The sequence below is a fragment of the Salvelinus namaycush genome, chromosome 24 (assembly GCF_016432855.1).
Source record: "Salvelinus namaycush isolate Seneca chromosome 24, SaNama_1.0, whole genome shotgun sequence".
Classification (NCBI taxonomy): Eukaryota; Metazoa; Chordata; class Actinopteri; order Salmoniformes; family Salmonidae; genus Salvelinus; species Salvelinus namaycush.
Window position 1 is genome coordinate 36,677,410 of NC_052330.1, and position 23,354 is coordinate 36,700,763.

The window sequence follows — 23,354 nt, forward strand, 5'->3', positions numbered from 1 at the left end:
TTTTAGTTTACAATGAGCTATTTGATACTTTCAAACTATTTCTCTGGAAGTTCTAGCTTGTAGTTTATAAAAAGTTAAAAGCTTCCGAGTGAAGTAAAATGTTTCAGATAGTTGCTTTCAGTAACGTGGAGAGTCATTTTTTACAATCTTTTAATCTATGTAAAACCTAAACTACTTATAATTGAATAGCTTTGAGTGAGTCACATGTTCTGTGCCCTCTCACCATCAAATCCCCTTGATTTGCTGTGCCATTTGAGCTGAGAATGGGATCGGGGGATGGGACGGGGAGGGGACGGGAACGGGGGGGCCGGCAGCAGGTGTTGGAACAGTTGTTAGGTGATGTCTCTCTATCTGTGGTTTACGACGTTGGGACAACGGCACTCTGAAGCAGTAGCAGGACATGACGCCTCTGTCAGGTGAGGAGAACAGAGGAGAGGATGTTCTGTAGGACAGGAGAGGAGAAGAGAGGAGCGGGGTGTTCTCTAGGAGAGCAGGGGGGTGTTCTGTAGGACAGAAGAGGAGAAGAGATGAGAGGAGAGGGGTGTTCTGTAGGACAGGAGAGGAGAGGAGAGGAGAGGGGTGTTCTGTAGGACAGGAGAAGAGAGGAGAGGAGAGGGGTGTTCTGTAGGACAGGAGAGGAGAGGAGAGGAGAGGGGTGTTCTGTAGGACAGGAGAAGAGATGAGAGGAGAGGGGTGTTCTGTAGGACAGGAGAAGAGAGGAGAAGAGAGGAGAGGAGAGGAGAAGAGAGGAGCGGGGCGTTCTCTAGGAAAGGAGAGGGGTGTTCTGTAGGACAGGAGAGGAGAGGAGAGGAGCGGGGTGTTCTCTAGGAGAGCAGGGGGGTGTTCTGTAGGACAGGAGAGGAGAAGAGAGGAGAGGGGTGTTCTGTAGGACAGGAGAGGAGAGGAGAGGAGAGGGGTGTTCTGTAGGACAGGAGAGGACAGGACAGGACAGGAGAGGAGAGGAGAAGAGAGGGGTGTTCTGTAGGACAGGAGAGGAGAGGAGAAGAGAGGGGTGTTCTGTAGGACAGGACAGGACAGGACAGGACAGGAGAGGAGATGAGAGGAGAGGGGTGTTCTGTAGGACAGGAGAGGAGAGGAGAAGAGAGGGGTGTTCTGTAGGACAGGAGAAGAGATGAGAGGAGAGGGGTGTTCTGTAGGACAGGAGAAGAGATGAGAAGAGAGGAGAGGAGAGGAGAAGAGAGGAGCGGGGCGTTCTCTAGGAAAGGAGAGGGGTGTTCTGTAGGACAGGAGAGGACAAGAGAGGAGCGGGGCGTTCTCTAGGAAAGGAGAGGGGTGTTCTGGAGGAAAACCAGTGTGTAATCTGGCTTGCCTGAAGGCATGCTTCTGTTACCTGAGGCTGAGGTTTGTGTCTTTGATCTACAGTGGAGTGGCAGGAAAGCGAGGACCATGTCAGTTGCTGTTGGTTTGTCATTGTCCTTTTAGATTCTTGAAGGTTCTTAGAATTCATTCTAGGTTCTAAGAATTTGTTGCAGAGAAGAGATGAGGTAGGATTTAAGGTAGAATTTTAAGCATAGTGTTTTCAGTGGAGCCTGCTCTGCATAGACTCAGTCTAGAAAAGTGGAGTGACTGCCAGCATGGCCTTCTTCCTAAGACCAGCCTGTGTGTGCCGGTACTTTGACACAAACACACACACTACGAGTGGAGACGAGGACGATTCTGGGATGTGGACGAGACAGTGAATCGCAGAAAAGGTACAGAAAATGATATGTGTTGTAAATGTACTGTTTACCATTTTTTATCATGTAACATTTAAATGTTGTCTATACTTGCATCAGTCTTAGTTGTCTTAAAGCCAGTTCAGTTGTTGAGACTGAGTCTTAGGTTGTTGTCAGGGGTTTCAGGTATCTCAATGTTGAAGTCATGGTAAATGACCTTTATGTGATAGAGGTCAGCCAGCCTCACCCCTCTGAGTTATGTAGACACATGCTGTCTAAAGTTACTTACCACGAGGGAAAGGACAGACAGCCGGTCAACTAATATGGCTGCAGCATTATCCATCCAACTTATCCTCCTTAGACTGACGATATCCATCCAACTTATCCTCCTTAGACTGACGATATCCATCCAACTTATCCTCCTTAGACTGACGTTATCCATCCAACTTATCCTCCTTAGACTGACGATATCCATCCAACTTATCCTCCTCAGACTGATGTTATCCATCCAACTTATCCTCCTTAGACTGACGTTATCCATCAAACTTATCCTCCTTAGACTGACGTTATCCATCCAACTTATCCTCCTTAGACTGACGTTATCCATCAAACTTATCCTCCTTAGACTGACGTTATCCATCCAACTTATCCTCCTTAGACTGATGTTATCCATCCAACTTATCCTCCTTAGACTGACGTTATCCATCCAACTTATCCTCCTTAGACTGATGTTATCCATCCAACTTATCCTCCTTGGACTGACGTTATCCATCCAACTTATCCTCCTTAGACTGATGTTATCCATCCAACTTATCCTCCTTAGACTGATGTTATCCATCCAACTTATCCTCCTTAGACTGATGTTATCCATCCAACTTATCCTCCTTAGACTGAAATAATGTAGGCTATGTTGCAACAGTGATAACAGTGATAGAAGAGTGAAAGACAATAGATAGGGCTGCATACTAAATGGAAACCTATTCCATATATACTGCACTTATTTTGACCACAGCCCTGCTCAATAGTAGTGGCCTACACGGAGAATAGGGGGTCATATGAGATGCAGTCCGGGTGATAGAGAGAGAGATTTAAGACTTGTAAATTGAACAAGATTTAACCTTTTTTTTTTTAATTTAACCTTTTCTTTAACTGGCAAGTCAGTTGAGAACAAATTCTTATTTTCAATGACGGCCTAGGAACAGTGGGTTAACTGCCTTGTTCAGGGGCAGAATGACAGATCTTTAACTTGACAGCTCTGGGATTCGATCTAGCAACCTTCCGGGTTACTGGCCCAACGCTCTAACCACTAGGCTACCTGCCGCTCCAACCTTACTTCTAATGCACATAAATTTAACAGCAAAATGTTTTATTTTATCCAGTCCTGCTACTAGCTACTTCCATACATCACATTCAGGTTAACCAACATATTTTCATTTTAAACTGATTATGGAGGGAACTTCAGTTCTCTCTCTGTCTCTGTCTCTGTCTCTGTCTCTCTCTCTCTCTCTCTCTCTCTCTCTCTCTCTCTCTCTCTCTCTCTCTCTCTCTCTCTCTCTCTCTCTCTCTCTCTCTCTCTCTCTCTCTCTCTCTCTCTCTCTCTCTCTCTCTCTCTCTCTCTCTCTCTCTCTCTCTCTCTCGACCCCCTATTCCATGTGTAGGGCACTACAATTGAGCAGAGACCATAGGGCTGTGGTCAAAATAAGTGCACTATATATGGAATAGGTTTCCATTTAAGCATGCAGCCCTATACTCTCTCCTTTACAGTTAACCATTGTTAGGCAGAGACAGTTAGGGGTCTGCTCACGCTGCCCTGTGACTGTGCGGTAATGAAAGGGTGCTTTGTGTCCTCCGGCCGGGGGGCCTGGCCTGTCGGGGAGGAAATCCTGTTGTTGCCTCCTGTGAAGACATGCTTCCTTATATCACCATATGAATACTGGTGTTATGGAATGTAAGGAAGTGTGTGGTTACAAGGGGACTGGAGCACCAAACGGACAAGAGGATTTTGTGTTGAAGCAACTAATGGGTGACGTGTTTCATTGGAGGACTAAAGGTACTGCTGTCCCCAGTACTTTATTCAGACTTTTTGCCCTGAAGGTCTAAAACAAATGAGGACATGTTTAGATGTATTAGTCAGATTGGGTTCTGTGTGTGTGTGTGAGTGTGAGTGTGAGTGTGAGTGTGAGTGTGAGTGTGAGTGTGAGTGTGAGTGTGTGTGTGTGTGTGTGTGTGTGTGTGTGTGTGTGTGAGTGTGAGTGTGAGTGCGTGTGCGTGTGTGTGTGTGAGAGGACGTCCATGTGTGTGTGGCCCAGCCAACAGGTGATAACGCTGTTCCTCATGTCGTCTCCTTCAGCCCACACACGTGTGATAGTTAGCTAACCAGTAGAGCTGTAGTAGCCTCTAGCCGGGTCTGCGTCCCAAATGACACCCTGCTCCCTAGATAGTGCACTACTTTTGACCAGGGCCCGTGGAGAATAGGGTGCCATTTGGGACGTAATCTTCGTTTCAGGCAGGGACCCACGGGACAGATCCAGCCCTGCGGACCGTCAGTGGGGATTGACAGGACACAGCTGTCCCCAGTTACAGCAACAGAAGAACGGGGTTAGGAAAAAGGAGGGAGAGAAAGAGGTGGAGCTGTCCTTGGGGGTGGGCTGTGTTGATTGGCTGTTTGTATCTCTGATAGTATAGGAGAAGTCTACTCTGCTTAGTAACATCACTGTCTCAATGTCTGTAGGAGAAGTCTACTCTGCTTAGTAACATCACTGTCTCAGTGTCTGTAGGAGAAGTCTACTCTGCTTAGTAACATCACTGTCTCAGTGTCTGTAGGAGAAGTCTACTCTGCTTAGTAACATCACTGTCTCAATGTCTGTAGGAGAAGTCTACTCTGCTTAGTAACATCCCTGTCTCAATGTCTGTAGGAGAAGTCTATTCTGCTTAGTAACATCCCTGTCTCAATGTCTGTAGGAGAAGTCTACTCTGCTTAGTAACATCACTGTCTCAATGTCTGTAGGAGAAGTCTACTCTGCTTAGTAACATCCCTGTCTCAATGTCTGTAGGAGAAGTCTATTCTGCTTAGTAACATCCCTGTCTCAATGTCTGTAGGAGAAGTCTACTCTGCTTAGTAACATCACTGTCTCAGTGTCTGTAGGAGAAGTCTACTCTGCTTAGTAACATCACTGTCTCAGTGTCTGTAGGAGAAGTCTACTCTGCTTAGTAACATCACTGTCTCAGTGTCTGTCTAGTCCACTGGTTGATGAAACGTGGTCTGATCAGTTTAGATGGTTCTGGGAGTGATGTAATAGCAGTAGTGATGATGACTGCTCCATATATCACGTCATATACACTGGCCTAACACACACCCCCGCAGCCAGGGGGACCCACGAGCTTTGGGGGCCCCCAACCCCCCCACACAAAATATATATATACACGTACTGTATGTTATAGTCCCATGTCATCACTGTGTTATTTACTGACCTTCTTTCTCTCTCTCTCTCTCTCTCTCTCTCTCTCTCTGCATCTCTCTTTCTCTCTCTATCTCTCTCTCTCCGCATCTTTCTCTCTCTCTCTCTCTCTCTCTCTCTGCATCTCTCTCTCTCTCTCTCTCTCTCTCTCTCTCTCCTATCTCTCCTCTCTCTCTCTCTAAACAGGTAAGGGAAAAGAGGACGTTTCTGAACTCAGACATCATCACAACTCCAACAGCCGCTTTCTCTACCTTCTCTTTGTTTTATTATCTTTCGTCCTCTTTCTCTACCATCTCTTTCTCCCTACTCTCTCCTCCTCCTCCTCCTCCCCACTCATCTCTTCTCTTTCCCCCCTCTCTTTCCCTCCTTCCCTCTCTTTCTCTCGTTTTCCCTCTCGTCCTAAAGCAGCACACCTTGCTGTGGCTGGTCAAACGGAACCAAGTCAGGTGTTTCAGTGAGGTTTGGTCCCCTTCAACCAGCTACTGCGTCGTGAACTCAGTCAGCAGACAGACAGACACCCGCAGCGGGAACGAAAGACAGAGTAGCCCTACTGCTGCATGTTTTTGTATCTACACACGTCAGGTGTTAATGTGTTTTGTATCTACACACGTCAGGTGTTAATGTGTTTTGTGTCTACACACGTCAGGTGTTAATGTGTTTTGTGTCTACACACGTCAGGTGTTAATGTGTTTTGTGTCTACACACGTCAGGTGTTAATGTGTTTTGTGTCTACATAAATCAGGTGTTAATGTGTTTTGTGTCTACATAAATCAGGTGTTAATGTGTTTTGTGTCTACATAAGTCAGGTGTTAATGTGTTTTGTATCTACACACGTCAGGTGTTAATGTGTTTTGTGTCTACATAAATCAGGTGTTAATGTGTTTTGTGTCTACATAAATCAGGTGTTAATGTGTTTTGTGTCTACATAAATCAGGTGTTAATGTGTTTTGTGTCTACATAAATCAGGTGTTAATGTGTTTTGTGTCTACATAAATCAGGTGTTAATGTGTTTTGTGTCTACACACGTCAGGTGTTAATGTGTTTTGTGTCTACACACGTCAGGTGTTAATGTGTTTTGTGTCTACACACGTCAGGTGTTAATGTGTTTTGTGTCTACACACGTCAGGTGTTAATGTGTTTTGTGTCTACATAAGCCAGGTGTTAATGAACAACATTTTGTAATCTATGGATTCCTTTTCCTTTTCATACTGTATGTTTCGGTCTTGTTTATTGTTGTGCTTGAAAAAGAAAGAATTAAAGATGTGATTGTGCTTTTATCTCTGATGTTTGGATTAAGTTGTTGTGTTGTGAAAATAAAATCTGGAAATATGATGGGGATTCCTTTTGGTCCTTAGATAGATAGCTACAGTATACTGCCTTTTAAGTTACTAAACACATTTAGTAGGGTTTAATATATAAACATTTATCATACTATACCATTATAGCTTACCTAAATTTAAGCTATATTTACAAATGGATGCTGGTAAAACCAAGTAGGAATTGGGAATTAACAGAAGTTGCCCCTAAGCTAACAAACTACATGAAGTTTGAGTTCCACATTGGTAATGTATAGTATAGGCCTAGTAAATTATAATATCAGTAACTATTTGAACACTACTCGTATGACCAAAATAAGATCGTTTATACATTTGTATAATTCATGTTTTTCACAACCTTCATTGTTTTACAACACATTTACATGGCTCATCTATACAACAGAAATAACCAAGAACACAAACATTCAAAATATAAGGCAAAATCATCAACCAATGGGATTCAATTGTTTAACTCCTATTTCAACATACATTCGAATATTTTTATTTTAGGGGGTAGATCAGATTTAGTATTGCAGATAGAGGTAATTGTCTGCATCATTTCCAATCACCCATAAATATTTGTATGCGCGTGACGAGGGAAGGCAGGTGTGCGTAATGGATGATAGAAGTACGTGATGCAGGGCAGCCTGGCGCCCTCAAGCGCCAGGGGGAGGAAGAGCGGGAGCAGACGTGACAGTACCCCCCCCTCTCCCCCTTCCCCCTCTAGGTGCGCCGGCGTCCGACCTGGGCGAACCGGCCGAGACATGGGCGCTGGGCAAGCCGGTTGGGGCGTGGAAGCCCAACGAACCGGCAGGAGCGTGAGAGCCTGGCGAGCCGGCTGAGGCAAGACGCCTGTCGATCCCACTGCAGAGTTAGCTAATCCAAGTTTATAAGGATAATTGATCATTAGAAACCCCTTTTGCAATTATGTTAGCACAGCTGAAAACTGTGGTCCTGATTAAAGAAGCAATAAAACTGGCCTTCTTTAGACTAGTTGAGTATCTGGAGCCTGTATCTTCGATTACAGGCTCAAAATGGCCAGAAACAAAGAACTTTATTCTGAAACTCGTCAGTCTATTCTTGTTCTGAGAAATGAAGGCTATTCCATGCGGGAAATTGCCAAGAAACTGAAGATCTCATAAAACGCTGTGTACTACTCCCTTCACAGAACAGCGCAAACTGTCTTTAACCAGAATAGAAAGAGAAGTGGGAGGCTCCGGTGCACAACTAAGCAAGAGGACAAGTACATTAGTGTCTAGTTTGAGAAACAGACGCCTCACAAGTCCTCAACTGGCAGCTTCATTAAATAATACCCGCAAAACACCAGTCTCAACGTCAACAGTGAAGAGGCGACTCCGGGATGCTGGCCTTCTAGGCAGAGTTGCAAAGAAAAAGCCATATCTCAGATTGGCCAATAAAAATAAAAGATTAAAATGGGCAAAAGAACACAGACACTGGACAGAGGAGTGTGTAAATGGAACTATTTTCCTGTCCTTTTAAGCATTCAAAATGTAAAGAGTACTTTTGTGTGTAAGGGAAAATGTATGGAGTAAAAAGTATATTATTTTCTTTAGGAATTTAGTGAAGTAAAAGTAAAAGTAGTCAGAAATATAAATAGCAAAGTACAGATACCCCAAAAACTACTTAAGTAGTACTTTAAAGTAGTTTTACTTAAGTACTTTACACTACTGTCTGTGAGAACCATGAATACCGGGAAGTCAGATGAGTGACAGTTTATAAAAAATAATTAAAATGCCCTCAACAAATACCGAATTTGTAGTTGCTTGTGAACCGCAAGAGGGCACTGTCATTTCCCCCCGCACTAATTCTGACTCTTTTCCATTTGCGGGAATTTCCTGCTGAAACTATCGTAAACATGGCAGACTGTGGAGAACCGGGTGAGTCTGAAAAGAATGACAGCTGTCAATACACTTTAGATAAATCGACTATAGCTACAGCTCTGGTTGAAATATCACGGAGTAACCTGACGTGTCAGCTTGTGTGCCTTATAGTAAATGTTAACTAGCTACACCAGTCATTGTGGGTAGGTGTTGTGGTTAGCATTGCTGGCTAACTAGCCTGAGAAGTCATAGTAGCTTTAGTCACCACCGTTACATGTTACTGAAGAATATTGCGTCATTCACATTGGTTTGATTCATGAGCCAACCATAAAAAATAAGATTTATTTAAAACACCATAGTAAAAGTGTTATAGCTAGCTAGTTAACGTTAGTTCTCCTGTAAGATATCACTGTTTAGCTAGGACATGGCTAGCTAGCAAGATGAAGATAGCATTGTCACAGCTGGATGCAGGTGCAACTTTTACCGTTATGTGTCATCCTCATCACCACACTGTATTCATTGCGTTACAGATGGCCCTGACAACAAAGATAATATCACACGCTCAAAAGTAAGTATATTCAAATACTGAGACAATGTACCGAATTATTTTAAATCCGAGAACAAAAACGACATGATATTTCTTATACAATATGTTTCACTTTAAGGGGCGTCGGACGTTCAGCCTGATGCACAGACCCTCTATGGACGCCCTGGTCTAGAGCGCCTGGTTAAATTGTGCTTGTGAGTTCATACCGACCGTACCTTTACACTTGTTTACACTGAGCTGCACTGGGGTTGGAACGCGATCATGGTTACATTAAGAAACAATAGGGGCGGGCGTTTTAGATATGGGTCGAAAAAACATAATTCAATGCAGGGACGGGATTTGCCAGTGTCATGTTGCGTTGAACAACAAAGGAGCTGATTGGCTGACACTGCCATTCCAAAATGGCTGAGGTGGCTGCTGTTAGCTTTGCATGAGGATGAAAAGGGTAGTTTTCTGGAACAATTCGCAGTATTTCAATCTTCTCAATGGAACAGTGTGGATAAAGGTCAAATTTGGAGTACAGTGGCATATCCCATCCCTGCATTGAGGTGCGTTTTCCCGACCCATGTCTCACGCCGGCTTCACAGCGTGTAACCGTGATTGTGTTCATACCCTAGTGCAGCTCATTGTAAACAAGCGTAAGGGTACGGTCAGTATTAACTCTTGAAAACCATTCTTCTCCATATGTAGTTTTCAGATCTTGGATTCGTACACTGATGGCTCCGTGTGAACTACAATTTCCCGACGCTGTCTTTTTAACATTTCGAAAAACGTCAAGCATCGCTTTCAAACCGGTTTTCAAAACATATGCTGATATTATGCCCCTTGTCTTTCATATCAGCGATATACACTTACTGTAGCAGTTTTGCACAGATCCACAAGCGGTGTGAGCCTCCAGTTTACCAACTACACTTCCTCTCCAGTTACACTTACACACCGGTGTACGGAGAATGCTAGATATTTGTATTTTTTATTATATTTAACCTCTTTTTTAACTAGGCAAGTCAGTTAAGAACAATTCCTTATTTGCAATGACGGCCTACCAGAAGGCAAAATACCTCTCTTGCGGGGACGGGGGATATATATATATATATATATATATAATATAGGACAAAAGAACACCATCACGACGAGAGACAACATTACATACAGACCTAAGACGACAACATAGCATGGCAGCAACACATGAAAACACAGCATGGTAGAAAAACAACATGGTAGCAGCACAAAACTGCACAAAAATAATTGTTTTTTTTTTTTTTTTGAGAGCGAGTTAGCACAGGTGGCCACGTATGTCTTGTCTTTCTGTCTTCTGTAAACAAGCGATGTGACATGGACATATGGCCGTGTGGGAACACTAACCCTATAGACAGGTTGGTTGTTTAACAACAAGACCGAATCATGCAGAACGGGTTAGTTTAGATTGTTGACAACATGTAAACTAGATTGCGTCTCCAAATGTTTATTGAAAACATAAATACATTTGCACAATGACCACTTGTTGTCCCTCAAATACATTGTTACAGTTGGTTAGTTAGCTAGCTAGCTAGCGAATTTGAGTCATATTAGCGTTGACATGAAATCAGTCAAAACAACTCAAACAAGACATGGTATCAAGAACAAGATGAAACGAGCTGAAACGAGTCGCTTACGATTCCACACATGGCAGTTGTCATCGTTGGTAGCTATCTGGCCAGTCCAGACTCACAAAAACTCAGACTTCTGCCCCATTTAAAAACATGCGCATCGTTTTCGTGACTTCCGTCAGTTAACCCATCTATGAAGGTGTGTATCAATTATACCTTATTTTTAAAAAAAAAATAAAAAAAAATAATTCAGTATTATTTTATTTATATCTTGATGATATGAAAGATAAGGTCCTTATGCTTCCAAAACAGTAACGCAAGCGATGCGTGTTAATGTTTAGACCGAACGTTGGGACTCTTAACAAAACTCAACCGTACAAAAAACGTGTGTAATGGAACAGAGTCAGGATCAATGGCTAGGTCAGTATCTACTGGCTTAGGAGCATTAAAAAATATATATATATCAATGGTTTAACTAGTGAGAAATATGTGTGAGTATTGAAAATATCTGTGCGTTTGCTTCATTTACTATCATCCTAAATTTAAGATATTTAATTATTTTGCCATATCTAATTAAATGTACACTGAGTGTGCACTGAGTGGACAAAACATTAAGAACACCTTCCTAATATTGAGTTGCAGCCCCCTTTGTCCTCAGAACAGCTTCAATTTGTCGGGGCATGGACTCTACAAGGTGTCGAAAGCGCTCCACAGGGATGCTGGCCCCATGTTGACTCCAACGCTTCCCACAGTTGAGTCAAGTTGGCTGGAAGTCCTTTGGGTGGTGGACCATGTTTGATACACACGGGAAACTGTCCCTTCATCTACACAGATCTTGAAGTGGATTTAACAAGTGACATCAATAAGGGGATCATAGCTTTTCACCTGGTCAGTCTGTCATAGAAAGGTGTTCCTAATGTTTTGTCTACTCAGTGTATGTTATATGTAGTATTTGTCACGACATCGCACAAGTTGATGTTTTGACCACATCATGTTTGGGGGGAATTACACAGCATCCCGGAGTCGCCTCTTCACTGTTGACGTTGAGACTGGTGTTTTGTGGGTACTATTTAATGAAGCTGCCAGTTGAGGACTTGTGAGGCGTCTGTTTCTCAAACTAGACACTCTAATGTACTTGTCCTCTTGCTCAGTTGTGCACCGGGGCCTCCCACTCCTCTTTCTATTCTGGTTAGAGCTGACCCTGGAACTGTCCCTGTATATAGCTACTGACCCTGTATATCAAAAGGGATGCTGTCAAAAAAGTGATTTGAATTCAAATGGTTATCCCCCTTTCACATCACCTATTAGAATGAAGGGAAGGAGTTAACCAAAGAGGAGAAGCAACGGCTGAGGAAACAGAAGAAACAACAGAAGAAACAGAAGGAAAGGAAGGATGAGAAGGGCCCGTCAGAAACAGAGAAGGAAAAAACACCTGTCTCCCTATTGCCACCACGACCTGTGGCAACACAGAAAGGTGTTGTATTATAGCCTGGTCTAATGCTATCGATATCGTCATGTCATACAATTTTTTTGCACCATCATCAGTGTGGTCCTATTTTAGAATTGCAAAATTCTGGGAAATTTCTAGAAATTCCCTGGTTTTTCCTGAAATCCTAGTTGGAGGTTTCCTGGAATCAGGAGGGAATATGCAGGAAATCTGGAATATTCAACCAGGATATCTGGAAAATCAGGGAATTTAAATGAACGTTCCGGGAATTTTGCAAGGTCTGATTGTATCATTTCAATATCTTTGAAAAACAAATACCAATAGTTGTTTACTAATTTTCATAAACTGCTAGCTTTGTCATTTTCTATTTACCTATGATTCATGTTCCTCCATCCACTTCATTGGTTTGTTCACCTAGTCTGTCTGTTTCCCCAGCTCCCTCAGCATTGCCTGCCCCTGCCTCTGCACCAATACCTGTGCCTGCCTCAGCTCCCTTCCACTCCTCTCCCACCCCCTCCCCGGCAGACAAGCCAGCCAAGAGCAAAGCTGAGCTGAAGGCAGAGAGGAGAGCCAGGCAGGAGACTGACAGGGCCTCTAAACAACCGGGCTCCTCGTCCTCCAGCATCAAGACCAAAGCCCCTCTCAGTGAACTAAACCCAGGTACAACAGCTGCTGGTGGACCTCTGGAGCACCTTGTTGATTTATGATGTATCATATGATAAACTTTGTTTCAGAAGGGAAATTTGACTTGGACAATTAGAGTTCTGATGCTTCCACATACTGGTAAATACATAGAGTCAATTAACACAACATACATAGAATAACACCCCCCCCTCCCATCCTACCCACGCAGAAGTGAATTAGTTAATGTCAGGCCAGGCTGTGACTAGGGGGCAGTTCATTAGTTCAGGCTGTGACTAGGGGGCAGTTCATTAGTTCATGCCAGGCTGTGATTAAGGGACAGTTCATTAGTTCATGTCAGGCCAGGCTGTGACTAGGGGGCAGTTCATGCCAGGCCAGGCTGTGACTAGGGGGCAGTTCATTAGTTCAGGCCAAGCTGTGACTAGGGGGCAGTTCATTAGTTCAGGCCAAGCTGTGACTAGGGGGCAGTTCATTAGTTCAGGCCAAGCTGTGACTAGGGGGCAGTTCATTAGTTCATGCCAGGCTGTGATTAAGGGACAGTTCATTAGTTCATGTCAGGCCAGGCTGTGACTAGGGGGCAGTTCATGCCAGGCCAGGCTGTGACTAGGGGGCAGTTCATTAGTTCATGCCAGGCTAGGCTGTGACTAGGGGGCAGTTCATTAGTTAATGCCAGGCCAGGCTGTGACTAGGGGGCAGTTCATTAGTTCATGTCAGGCCAGGCTGTGATTAGGGGACAGTTCATTAGTTCATGTCAGGCCAGGCTGTGACTAGGGGGCAGTTCATGCCAGGCCAGGCTGTGACTAGGGGGCAGTTCATTAGTTCATGCCAGGCTAGGCTGTGACTAGGGGGCAGTTCATTAGTTAATGCCAGGCCAGGCTGTGACTAGGGGGCAGTTCATTAGTTCATGCCAGGCCAGGCTGTGACTAGGGGGCAGTTCATTAGTTCAGGCCAGGCCAGGCTGTGACTAGGGGGCAGTTCATTAGTTCATGCCAGGCCAGGCTGTGACTAGGGGGCAGTTCATTAGTTCATGCCAGGCCAGGCTGTGACTAGGGGGCAGTTCATTAGTTCATGCTGTGACTAGGGGGCAGTTCATTAGTTCATGCCAGGCTGTGACTAGGGGGCAGTTCATTAGTTCATGCCAGGCCAGGCTGTGACTAGGGGGCAGTTCATTAGTTCATGCCAGGCTGTGACTAGGGGGCAGTTCATTAGTTCATGCCAGGCTAGGCTGTGACTAGGGGGCAGTTCATTAGTTCATGCCAGGCCAGGCTGTGACTAGGGGGCAGTTCATTAGTTCATGCCAGGCCAGGCTGTGCCTAGGGGGCAGTTCATTAGTTCATGCCAGGCCAGGCTGTGACTAGGGGGCAGTTCATTAGTTCATGCCAGGCCAGGCTGTGACTAGGGGGCAGTTCATTAGTTCATGCTGTGACTAGGGGGCAGTTCATTAGTTCATGCCAGGCCAGGCTGTGACTAGGGGGCAGTTCATTAGTTCATGCTGTGACTAGGGGGCAGTTCATTAGTTCATGCCAGGCTGTGACTAGGGGGCAGTTCATTAGTTCATGCCAGGCCAGGCTGTGACTAGGGGGCAGTTCATTAGTTCATGCCAGGCTGTGACTAGGGGGCAGTTCATTAGTTCATGCCAGGCTGTGACTAGGGGGCAGTTCATTAGTTCATGCCAGGCCAGGCTGTGCCTAGGGGGCAGTTCATTAGTTCATGCCAGGCCAGGCTGTGACTAGGGGGCAGTTCATTAGTTCATGCCAGGCCAGGCTGTGACTAGGGGGCAGTTCATTAGTTCATGCTGTGACTAGGGGGCAGTTCATTAGTTCATGCCAGGCCAGGCTGTGACTAGGGGGCAGTTCATTAGTTCATGCCAGGCCAGGCTGTGACTAGGGGGCAGTTCGTGCCAGGCCAGGCTGTGACTAGGGGGCAGTTCATTAGTTCAGGCTGTGACTAGGGGGCAGTTCATTAGTTCAGGCTGTGACTAGGGGGCGGTTCATTAGTTCATGCCAGGCCAGGCTGTGACTAGGGGGCAGTTCATTAGTTCAGGCTGTGACTAGGGGGCAGTTCATTAGTTCATGCCAGGCCAGGCTGTGACTAGGGGGCAGCTCATTAGTTCAGGCCAGGCTGTGACTAGGGGGCAGTTCATTAGTTCATGCCAGGCCAGGCTGTGACTAGGGGGCAGTTCATTAGTTCATGCCAGGCTGTGACTAGGGGGCAGTTCATTAGTTCATGCCAGGCTAGGCTGTGACTAGGGGGCAGTTCATTAGTTCATGCCAGGCCAGGCTGTGACTAGGGGGCAGTTCATTAGTTCATGCCAGGCCAGGCTGTGCCTAGGGGGCAGTTCATTAGTTCATGCCAGGCCAGGCTGTGACTAGGGGGCAGTTCATTAGTTCATGCCAGGCCAGGCTGTGACTAGGGGGCAGTTCATTAGTTCATGCTGTGACTAGGGGGCAGTTCATTAGTTCATGCCAGGCCAGGCTGTGACTAGGGGGCAGTTCATTAGTTCATGCTGTGACTAGGGGGCAGTTCATTAGTTCATGCCAGGCTGTGACTAGGGGGCAGTTCATTAGTTCATGCCAGGCCAGGCTGTGACTAGGGGGCAGTTCATTAGTTCATGCCAGGCTGTGACTAGGGGGCAGTTCATTAGTTCATGCCAGGCTGTGACTAGGGGGCAGTTCATTAGTTCATGCCAGGCCAGGCTGTGCCTAGGGGGCAGTTCATTAGTTCATGCCAGGCCAGGCTGTGACTAGGGGGCAGTTCATTAGTTCATGCCAGGCCAGGCTGTGACTAGGGGGCAGTTCATTAGTTCATGCTGTGACTAGGGGGCAGTTCATTAGTTCATGCCAGGCCAGGCTGTGACTAGGGGGCAGTTCATTAGTTCATGCCAGGCCAGGCTGTGACTAGGGGGCAGTTCGTGCCAGGCCAGGCTGTGACTAGGGGGCAGTTCATTAGTTCAGGCTGTGACTAGGGGGCAGTTCATTAGTTCAGGCTGTGACTAGGGGGCGGTTCATTAGTTCATGCCAGGCCAGGCTGTGACTAGGGGGCAGTTCATTAGTTCAGGCTGTGACTAGGGGGCAGTTCATTAGTTCATGCCAGGCCAGGCTGTGACTAGGGGGCAGCTCATTAGTTCAGGCCAGGCTGTGACTAGGGGGCAGTTCATTAGTTCATGCCAGGCCAGGCTGTGACTAGGGGGCAGTTCATTAGTTCAGGCCAGGCCAGGCTGTGACTAGGGGGCAGTTCATTAGTTCATGCCAGGCCAGGCTGTGACTAGGGGGCAGTTCATTAGTTCATGCCAGGCCAGGCTGTGACTAGGGGGCAGTTCATTAGTTCATGCCAGGCTGTGACTTGGGGGCAGTTCATTAGTTCATGCCAGGCCAGGCTGTGACTAGGGGGCAGTTCATTAGTTCATGCCAGGCCAGGCTGTGACTAGGGGGCAGTTCATTAGTTCATGCCAGGCCAGGCTGTGACTAGGGGGCAGTTCATTAGTTCATGCCAGGCCAGGTGCCTCTGTAGTCGTATACATGGTGCTTTTATAGTAGTATACATGGTGCTGCAGTAGTAGTAAGTATGTATTCAAAGATAATTTGTTGCTTCCTGTCCCTGTTAGTGGTGAAGAGACTTCCTGAGCATGTCCAAGTGGACGACCCTGCAGTGGTGAAAAGACTGGCCAAGAAGTTGGAGAGACAACAGGTTTGTGGCATGTTATTCTCCTTCTACAACGTGCTGCTCTCTGTCCTCAAGGCACTACTTGACTAATTTACCAGTACCACTGAGATTAGCCGATCTCAGTAGATTGTCAGTGTTTCCCTTGTATTATTTTTCATGCGAGTCTCACACCTCCCCAAATCAATATCCGGTGTGCCTTTCTAGCCAACATTTTGGAAGTTATATATTGGTAGGGGAAACTTTGGATAAGTTGTAGAGGAAGTCATAGATGGAACACAGGGAATTTTCAGGCAACCAGCCCTACCTCACATCACGTCACTAACCTACCTCCATTTCTCACCGCAATTGCTTCTATTCTGTACCTCACATTTCTTTCAGACGCTACCGCACGGCGCCTCTAAAAAGGTATTAAGTATCAAGGTCTGGCCTTATGCTTTGTGTGCCGTTCATTTATTTTTTTACCGTCTGTTTTGTTTTGCTCAAGGCTGTTCATGTCATGATCCCCACCATCTGACCTCCCTTCCCCACCATCTGATCTCCCTTCCCCACCATCTGACCTCCCTTCCCCACCATCTGACCTCCCTTCCTGAGATAATGACAGATCCTGTCTGTCTTCCAACCGGACAGCAGAAAGAACCATCACAACAACAGAGACGTACAGTGAGCTCCAAACAGTACTGGGACACAGTGACGACTGTTGTTTTGGCTCTATACTTCAGCACTTTGAAATGATACAATGACGATGAGGTGTAGACTGTCAGCCTTAATTTTAATTCTCCCCAATTTTCGTGGTATCCAATTGCTAGTAATTACTCTCTTGTCTCATCGCTACAACTCCCGTACGGGCTCGGGAGAGACGAAGGTCGAAAGCCATGCGTCCTCCGAAACACAACCCAACCAAGCCGCACTGCTTCTTAACACAGTGCGCCTCCAACCCGGAAGCCAGCCGCACCAATGTGTCGGAGGAAACACCGTGCACCTGGCTCCCTTGGTTAGCGCGCACAGGAGCCACAGGAGTCGCTGGTGCGCGATGATACAAGGATATCCCTACAGGCCTAACCCGGACGACGCTAGGCCAATTGTGCGTCGCCCCACGGACCTCCCGGTCGTGGCCGGCTGCAGAGCCTGGGCGCGAAGCCTGGCCGCGAACCCAGAGTCTCTGGTGGCGCAGCTAGCTCTGCGATGCAGTGCCCTAGACCACTGCGCCACCCGGGAGGCCCTTTGAGGGTATTTTCATTTGTATCAGGTGAACTGTTTAGAAATTTACAGCACTTTTTGTACATAGTCCCCACCCTATTTTTAGGGGAGCAAAAGTATTGGGACAAATTCACTCGAAGTATTAAAAAGTTTAGTATTTAGTCCCATATTCCTAGAAGGCAATGATTACATCAAGCTTGTGACTCTACAAATGTGTTTGCTGTTTCTTTTGGTTGTGTTTCAGATTATTTTGTGCCCAATAGAAATGAAATGTTAAATAATGTATTGTGCCAATTTTTTTTGTCACATTTATTTCTAAAGAAGAATAGAATGTTTTCGAAACACTTCTACATTAATGTGGATGTTACCATGATTACGGATATTCCTGAATTAATTGTGAATAATGAGATGTGAGAACATTACCAACACACAAATATCATAACCCCCCCCAAGACATGCTAACCTCTCACCATTACAATAACTCATCATTATTCTCAAAATAATCTGATACACAACCAAAACAAACTAAAAATGCATCCATCAAAATGTATGTAACCATTGCATGCTATGAATATTTGGACCAAATACTTCATGTTTGACTACATAAGGGAATTTTCCCCAATACTGTTGGTGCCCTAAGAATTCAGGGGACTATGTAGAAAATAGTTGTAATTTCTAAACGATTCACCCAATATGGATGAAAATACCCTCAGATTAAAGATGACAGTCTGCAGTTGAATAACCTCATAGTCATTGTATCATTTTAAATCCAAAATACTGGAGTACAGAGACAAAACAATAAAACATGTCACTGTCCCAATACTTTTGGAGCTCACTGTAAAATCATACATGTTGATACATGATGAAACGGTGATGTTCAGTCTGTATTGAACGGCCGTACACGATGTTCTACTAGGCCTTTCCTGGTTTTTCTCTCATGTTCTCTGAGCCGGCCTACAGTACAGAATATGGTTGGTTGTTGAGCCGGCCTACAGTACAGAATATGGTTGGTTGTTGAGCTGGTCTACAGTACAGAATATGGTTGGTTGTTGAGCTGGTCTACAGTACAGAATATGGTTGCTTGTTGAGCCGGCCTACAGTACAGAATATGGTTGGTTGTTGAGCCGTACAGAATATGGTTGGTTGTTGAGCCGGCCTACAGTACAGAATATGGTTGGTTGTTGAGCCGGTCTACAGTACAGAATATGGTTGATGTTGAGCCGGTCTACAGTACAGAATATGGTTGGTTGTTGAGCTGGCCTACAGTACAGAATATGGTTGGTTGTTGAGCTGGTCTACAGTACAGAATATGGTTGGTTGTTGAGCTGGTCTACAGTACAGAGTATGGTTGGTTGTTGAGCTGGTCTACAGTACAGAATATGGTTGGTTGTTGAGCAGGCCTATAGTACAGAATATGGTTGGTTGTTGAGCCGGCCTACAGTACAGAATATGGTTGGTTGTTGAGCCGGCCTACAGTACAGAATATGGTTGGTTGTTGAGCCGTACAGAATATGGTTGGTTGTTGAGCCGGCCTACAGTACAGAATATGGTTGGTTGTTGAGCTGGCCTACAGTACAGAATATGGTTGGTTGTTGAGCTGGTCTACAGTACAGAATATGGTTGGTTGTTGAGCTGGTCTACAGTACAGAATATGGTTGGTTGTTGAGCCGGCCTACAGTACAGAATATGGTTGGTTGTTGAGCCGTACAGAATATGGTTGGTTGTTGAGCCGGCCTACAGTACAGAATATGGTTGGTTGTTGAGCTGGTCTACAGTACAGAATATGGTTGGTTGTTGAGCCGGCCTACTGTACAGAATATGGTTGGTTGTTGAGCCGGCCTACAGTACAGAATATGGTTGGTTGTTGAGCTGGCCTACTGTACAGAATATGGTTGGTTGTTGAGCCGGCCTACAGTACAGAATATGGTTGGTTGTTGAGCCGGCCTACAGTACAGAATATGGTTGGTTGTTGAGCTGGCCTACTGTACAGAGTATGGTTGGTTGTTGAGCTGGCCTACAGTACAGAGTATGGTTGGTTGTTGAGCTGGCCTACTGTACAGAGTATGGTTGGTTGTTGAGCTGGCCTACAGTAGAGAATATGGTTGGTTGTTGAGCCGTACAGAGTATGGTTGGTTGTTGAGCTGACCTACTGTACAGAGTATGGTTGGTTGTTGAGCTGGCCTACAGTACAGAATATGGTTGGTTGTTGAGCCGGCCTACAGTACAGAATATGGTTGGTTGTTGAGCCGGCCTACAGTACAGAATATGGTTGGTTGTTGAGCTGGTCTACTGTACAGAATATGGTTGGTTGTTGAGCCGTACAGAATATGGTTAGTTGTTGAGCTGGTCTACAGTACAGAATATGGTTGGTTGTTGAGCCGGCCTACAGTACAGAATATGGTTGGTTGTTGAGCTGGTCTACAGTACAGAATATGGTTGGTTGTTGAGCCGGCCTACAGTACAGAATATGGTTGGTTGTTGAGCTGGTCTACTGTACAGAATATGGTTGGTTGTTGAGCCGGCCTACAGTACAGAATATGGTTGGTTGTTGAGCTGGTCTACAGTACAGAATATGGTTGGTTGTTGAGCTGGTCTACAGTACAGAATATGGTTGGTTGTTGAGCTGGTCTACAGTACAGAATATGGTTGGTTGTTGAGCCGGCCTACAGTACAGAATATGGTTGGTTGTTGAGCTGGCCTACTGTACAGAGTATGGTTGGTTGTTGAGCCGGCCTACAGTACAGAATATGGTTGGTTGTTGAGCCGGTCTACAGTACAGAATATGGTTGGTTGTTGAGCCGGCCTACAGTACAGAATATGGTTGGTTGTTGAGCTGGTCTACAGTACAGAATATGGTTGGTTGTTGAGCCGGTCTACAGTACAGAATATGGTTGGTTGTTGAGCCGTACAGAATATGGTTGGTTGTTGAGCCGGCCTACTGTACAGAATATGGTTGGTTGTTGAGCCGTACAGAATATGGTTGGTTGTTGAGCTGGTCTACTGTACAGAATATGGTTGGTTGTTGAGCTGGCCTACAGTACAGAATATGGTTGGTTGTTGAGCTGGTCTACAGTACAGAATATGGTTGGTTGATGAGCCAGCCTACTGTACAGAATATGGTTGGTTGTTGAGCTGGTCTACTGTACAGAATATGGTTGGTTGTTGAGCTGGTCTACTGTACAGAATATGGTTGGTTGTTGAGCTGGTCTACAGTACAGAATATGGTTGGTTGTTGAGCTGGTCTACAGTACAGAATATGGTTGGTTGTTGAGCTGGTCTACAGTACAGAATATGGTTGGTTGTTGAGCTGGCCTACAGTACAGAATATGGTTGGTTGTTGAGCTGGTCTACAGTACAGAATATGGTTGGTTGTTGAGCTGGTCTACAGTACAGAATATGGTTGGTTGTTGAGCCGGCCTACTGTACAGAATATGGTTGGTTGTTGAGCCGTACAGAATATGGTTGGTTGTTGAGCTGGTCTACTGTACAGAATATGGTTGGTTGTTGAGCTGGCCTACAGTACAGAATATGGTTGGTTGTTGAGCTGGTCTACAGTACAGAATATGGTTGGTTGATGAGCCAGCCTACTGTACAGAATATGGTTGGTTGTTGAGCTGGTCTACTGTACAGAATATGGTTGGTTGTTGAGCTGGTCTACAGTACAGAATATGGTTGGTTGTTGAGCTGGTCTACAGTACAGAATATGGTTGGTTGTTGAGCTGGTCTACAGTACAGAATATGGTTGGTTGTTGAGCTGGCCTACAGTACAGAATATGGTTGGTTGTTGAGCTGGTCTACAGTACAGAATATGGTTGGTTGTTGAGCTGGTCTACAGTACAGAATATGGTTGGTTGTTGAGCCGGTCTACAGTACAGAATATGGTTGGTTGTTGAGCCGGCCTACAGTACAGAATATGGTTGGTTGTTGAGCTGGTCTACAGTACAGAATATGGTTGGTTGTTGAGCTGGTCTACAGTACAGAATATGGTTGGTTGTTGAGCTGGTCTACAGTACAGAATATGGTTGGTTGTTGAGCTGGTCTACAGTACAGAATATGGTTGGTTGTTGAGCCGGCCTACAGTACAGAATATGGTTGGTTGATGAGCTGGTCTACTGTACAGAATATGGTTGGTTGTTGAGCCGGCCTACTGCTCAGAGTTATGCTTGGTTGCTGTGGGGGTTGTCATCTATGTATGTTTGGACTTGACCTCACCCACCCACCTTTAACCTTTGACCTCTGAACCCAAGAGGATCACGGTGAACTAAACGTGTGTGTGTGTGTGTGTGTGTGTGTGTGTGTGTGTGTGTGTGTGTGTGTGTGTGTGTGTGTGTGTGTGTGTGTGTGTGTGTGTGTGTGTGTGTGTGTGTGTGTGTGATTATTTCAGATCCCACTGCGATCCGACTACGGCTACAAAGTCAGCCTGTTCTCTCATCTGCACCAGTACAGCCGCAAAGCCCCCCTCACCCAGCAACTCAGGTAACTACCTACCTGCCCCTACCCAGAGCCCCCCTCACCCAGCAACTCAGGTAACTACCTACCTTCCCCTACCCAGAGCCCCCCTCACCCAGCAACTCAGGTAAGTACCTACCTGCCCCTACCCAGAGCCCCCCTCACCCAGCAACTCAGGTAACTACGTACCTTCCCCTACCCAGAACCCCCCTCACCCAGCAACTCAGGTAACTACCTACCTGCCCCTACCCAGAGCCCCCCTCACCCAGCAACTCTGGTAACTTCCTACCTGCCCCTACCCAGAACCCCCCTCACCCAGCAACTCAGGTAACTACCTACCTGCCCCTACCCAGAGCCCCCCTCACCCAGCAACTCAGGTAACTACCTACCTTCCCCTACCCAGAGCCCCCCTCACCCAGCAACTCAGGTAACTACCTACCTGCCCCTACCCAGAGCCCCCCTCACCCAGCAACTCAGGTAACTACCTACCTTCCCCTACCCAGAGCCCCCCTCACCCAGCAACTCAGGTAACTACCTACCTGCCCCTACCCAGAACCCCCCTCACCCAGCAACTCAGGTAACTACCTACCTGCCCCTACCCAGAGCCCCCCTCACCCAGCAACTCAGGTAACTACCTACCTGCCCCTACCCAGAGACCCCTCACCCAGCAACTCAGGTAACTACCTACCTGGCCCTACCCAGAGCCCCCCTCACCCAGCAACTCAGGTAACTACCTACCTTCCCCTACCCAGAGCCCCCCTCACCCAGCAACTCAGGTAACTACCTACCTGCCCCTACCCAGAGCCCCCCTCACCCAGCAACTCAGGTAACTACCTACCTGGCCCTACCCAGAGCCCCCCCTCACCCAGAAACTCAGGTAACTACCTACCTGCCCCTACCCAGAGCCCCCCTCACCCAGCAACTCAGATAACTACCTACCTGCCCCTACCCAGAACCCCCGTCACCCAGCAACTCAGGTAACTACCTACCGGCCCCTACCCAGAGCCCCCCTCACCCAGCAACTCAGATAACTACCTACCTGCCCCTACCCAGAACCCCCCTCACCCAGCAACTCAGGTAACTACCTACCTGCCCCTACCCAGAACCCCCCTCACCCAGCAACTCAGGTAACTACCTACCTGCCCCTACCCAGAGCCCCTCTCACCCAGCAACTCAGATAACTACCTACCTGCCCCTACCCAGAGCCCCCCTCACCCAGCAACTCAGGTAACTACCTACCTGCCCCTACCCAGAGACCCCTCACCCAGCAACTCAGATAACTACCTACCTGCCCCTACCCAGAGCCCCCCTCACCCAGCAACTCAGGTAACTACATACCTGCCCCTACCAAGAGCCCCCCTCACCCAGCAACTCAGGTAACTACCTACCTGCCCCTACCCAGAACCCCCCTCACCCAGCAACTCAGGTAACTACCTACCTGCCCCTACCCAGAGCCCCCCTCACCCAGCAACTCAGGTAACTACCTACCTTCCCCTACCCAGAACCCCCCTCACCCAGCAACTCAGGTAACT

The 23,354-nt window shown here is 46.5% G+C and overlaps 1 protein-coding gene across 1 annotated transcript in view; it reads left to right on the forward strand.

The window, feature by feature from the left end:
• The first annotated feature begins 8,302 nt into the window (after window positions 1-8,302).
• Window positions 8,303-23,354, forward strand: part of eif2b4 (eukaryotic translation initiation factor 2B, subunit 4 delta) — a 33,740-nt gene continuing 18,688 nt past the window's right edge. The window contains exons 1-6 of the mRNA XM_038962529.1: window positions 8,303-8,348; window positions 8,822-8,859; window positions 11,733-11,898; window positions 12,307-12,531; window positions 16,118-16,200; window positions 21,758-21,849. Of these exons, the coding sequence (XP_038818457.1) occupies window positions 8,327-8,348; window positions 8,822-8,859; window positions 11,733-11,898; window positions 12,307-12,531; window positions 16,118-16,200; window positions 21,758-21,849 (626 nt within the window). The 5' untranslated portion in view covers window positions 8,303-8,326. The remainder of the gene's footprint in view (window positions 8,349-8,821; window positions 8,860-11,732; window positions 11,899-12,306; window positions 12,532-16,117; window positions 16,201-21,757; window positions 21,850-23,354) is intronic.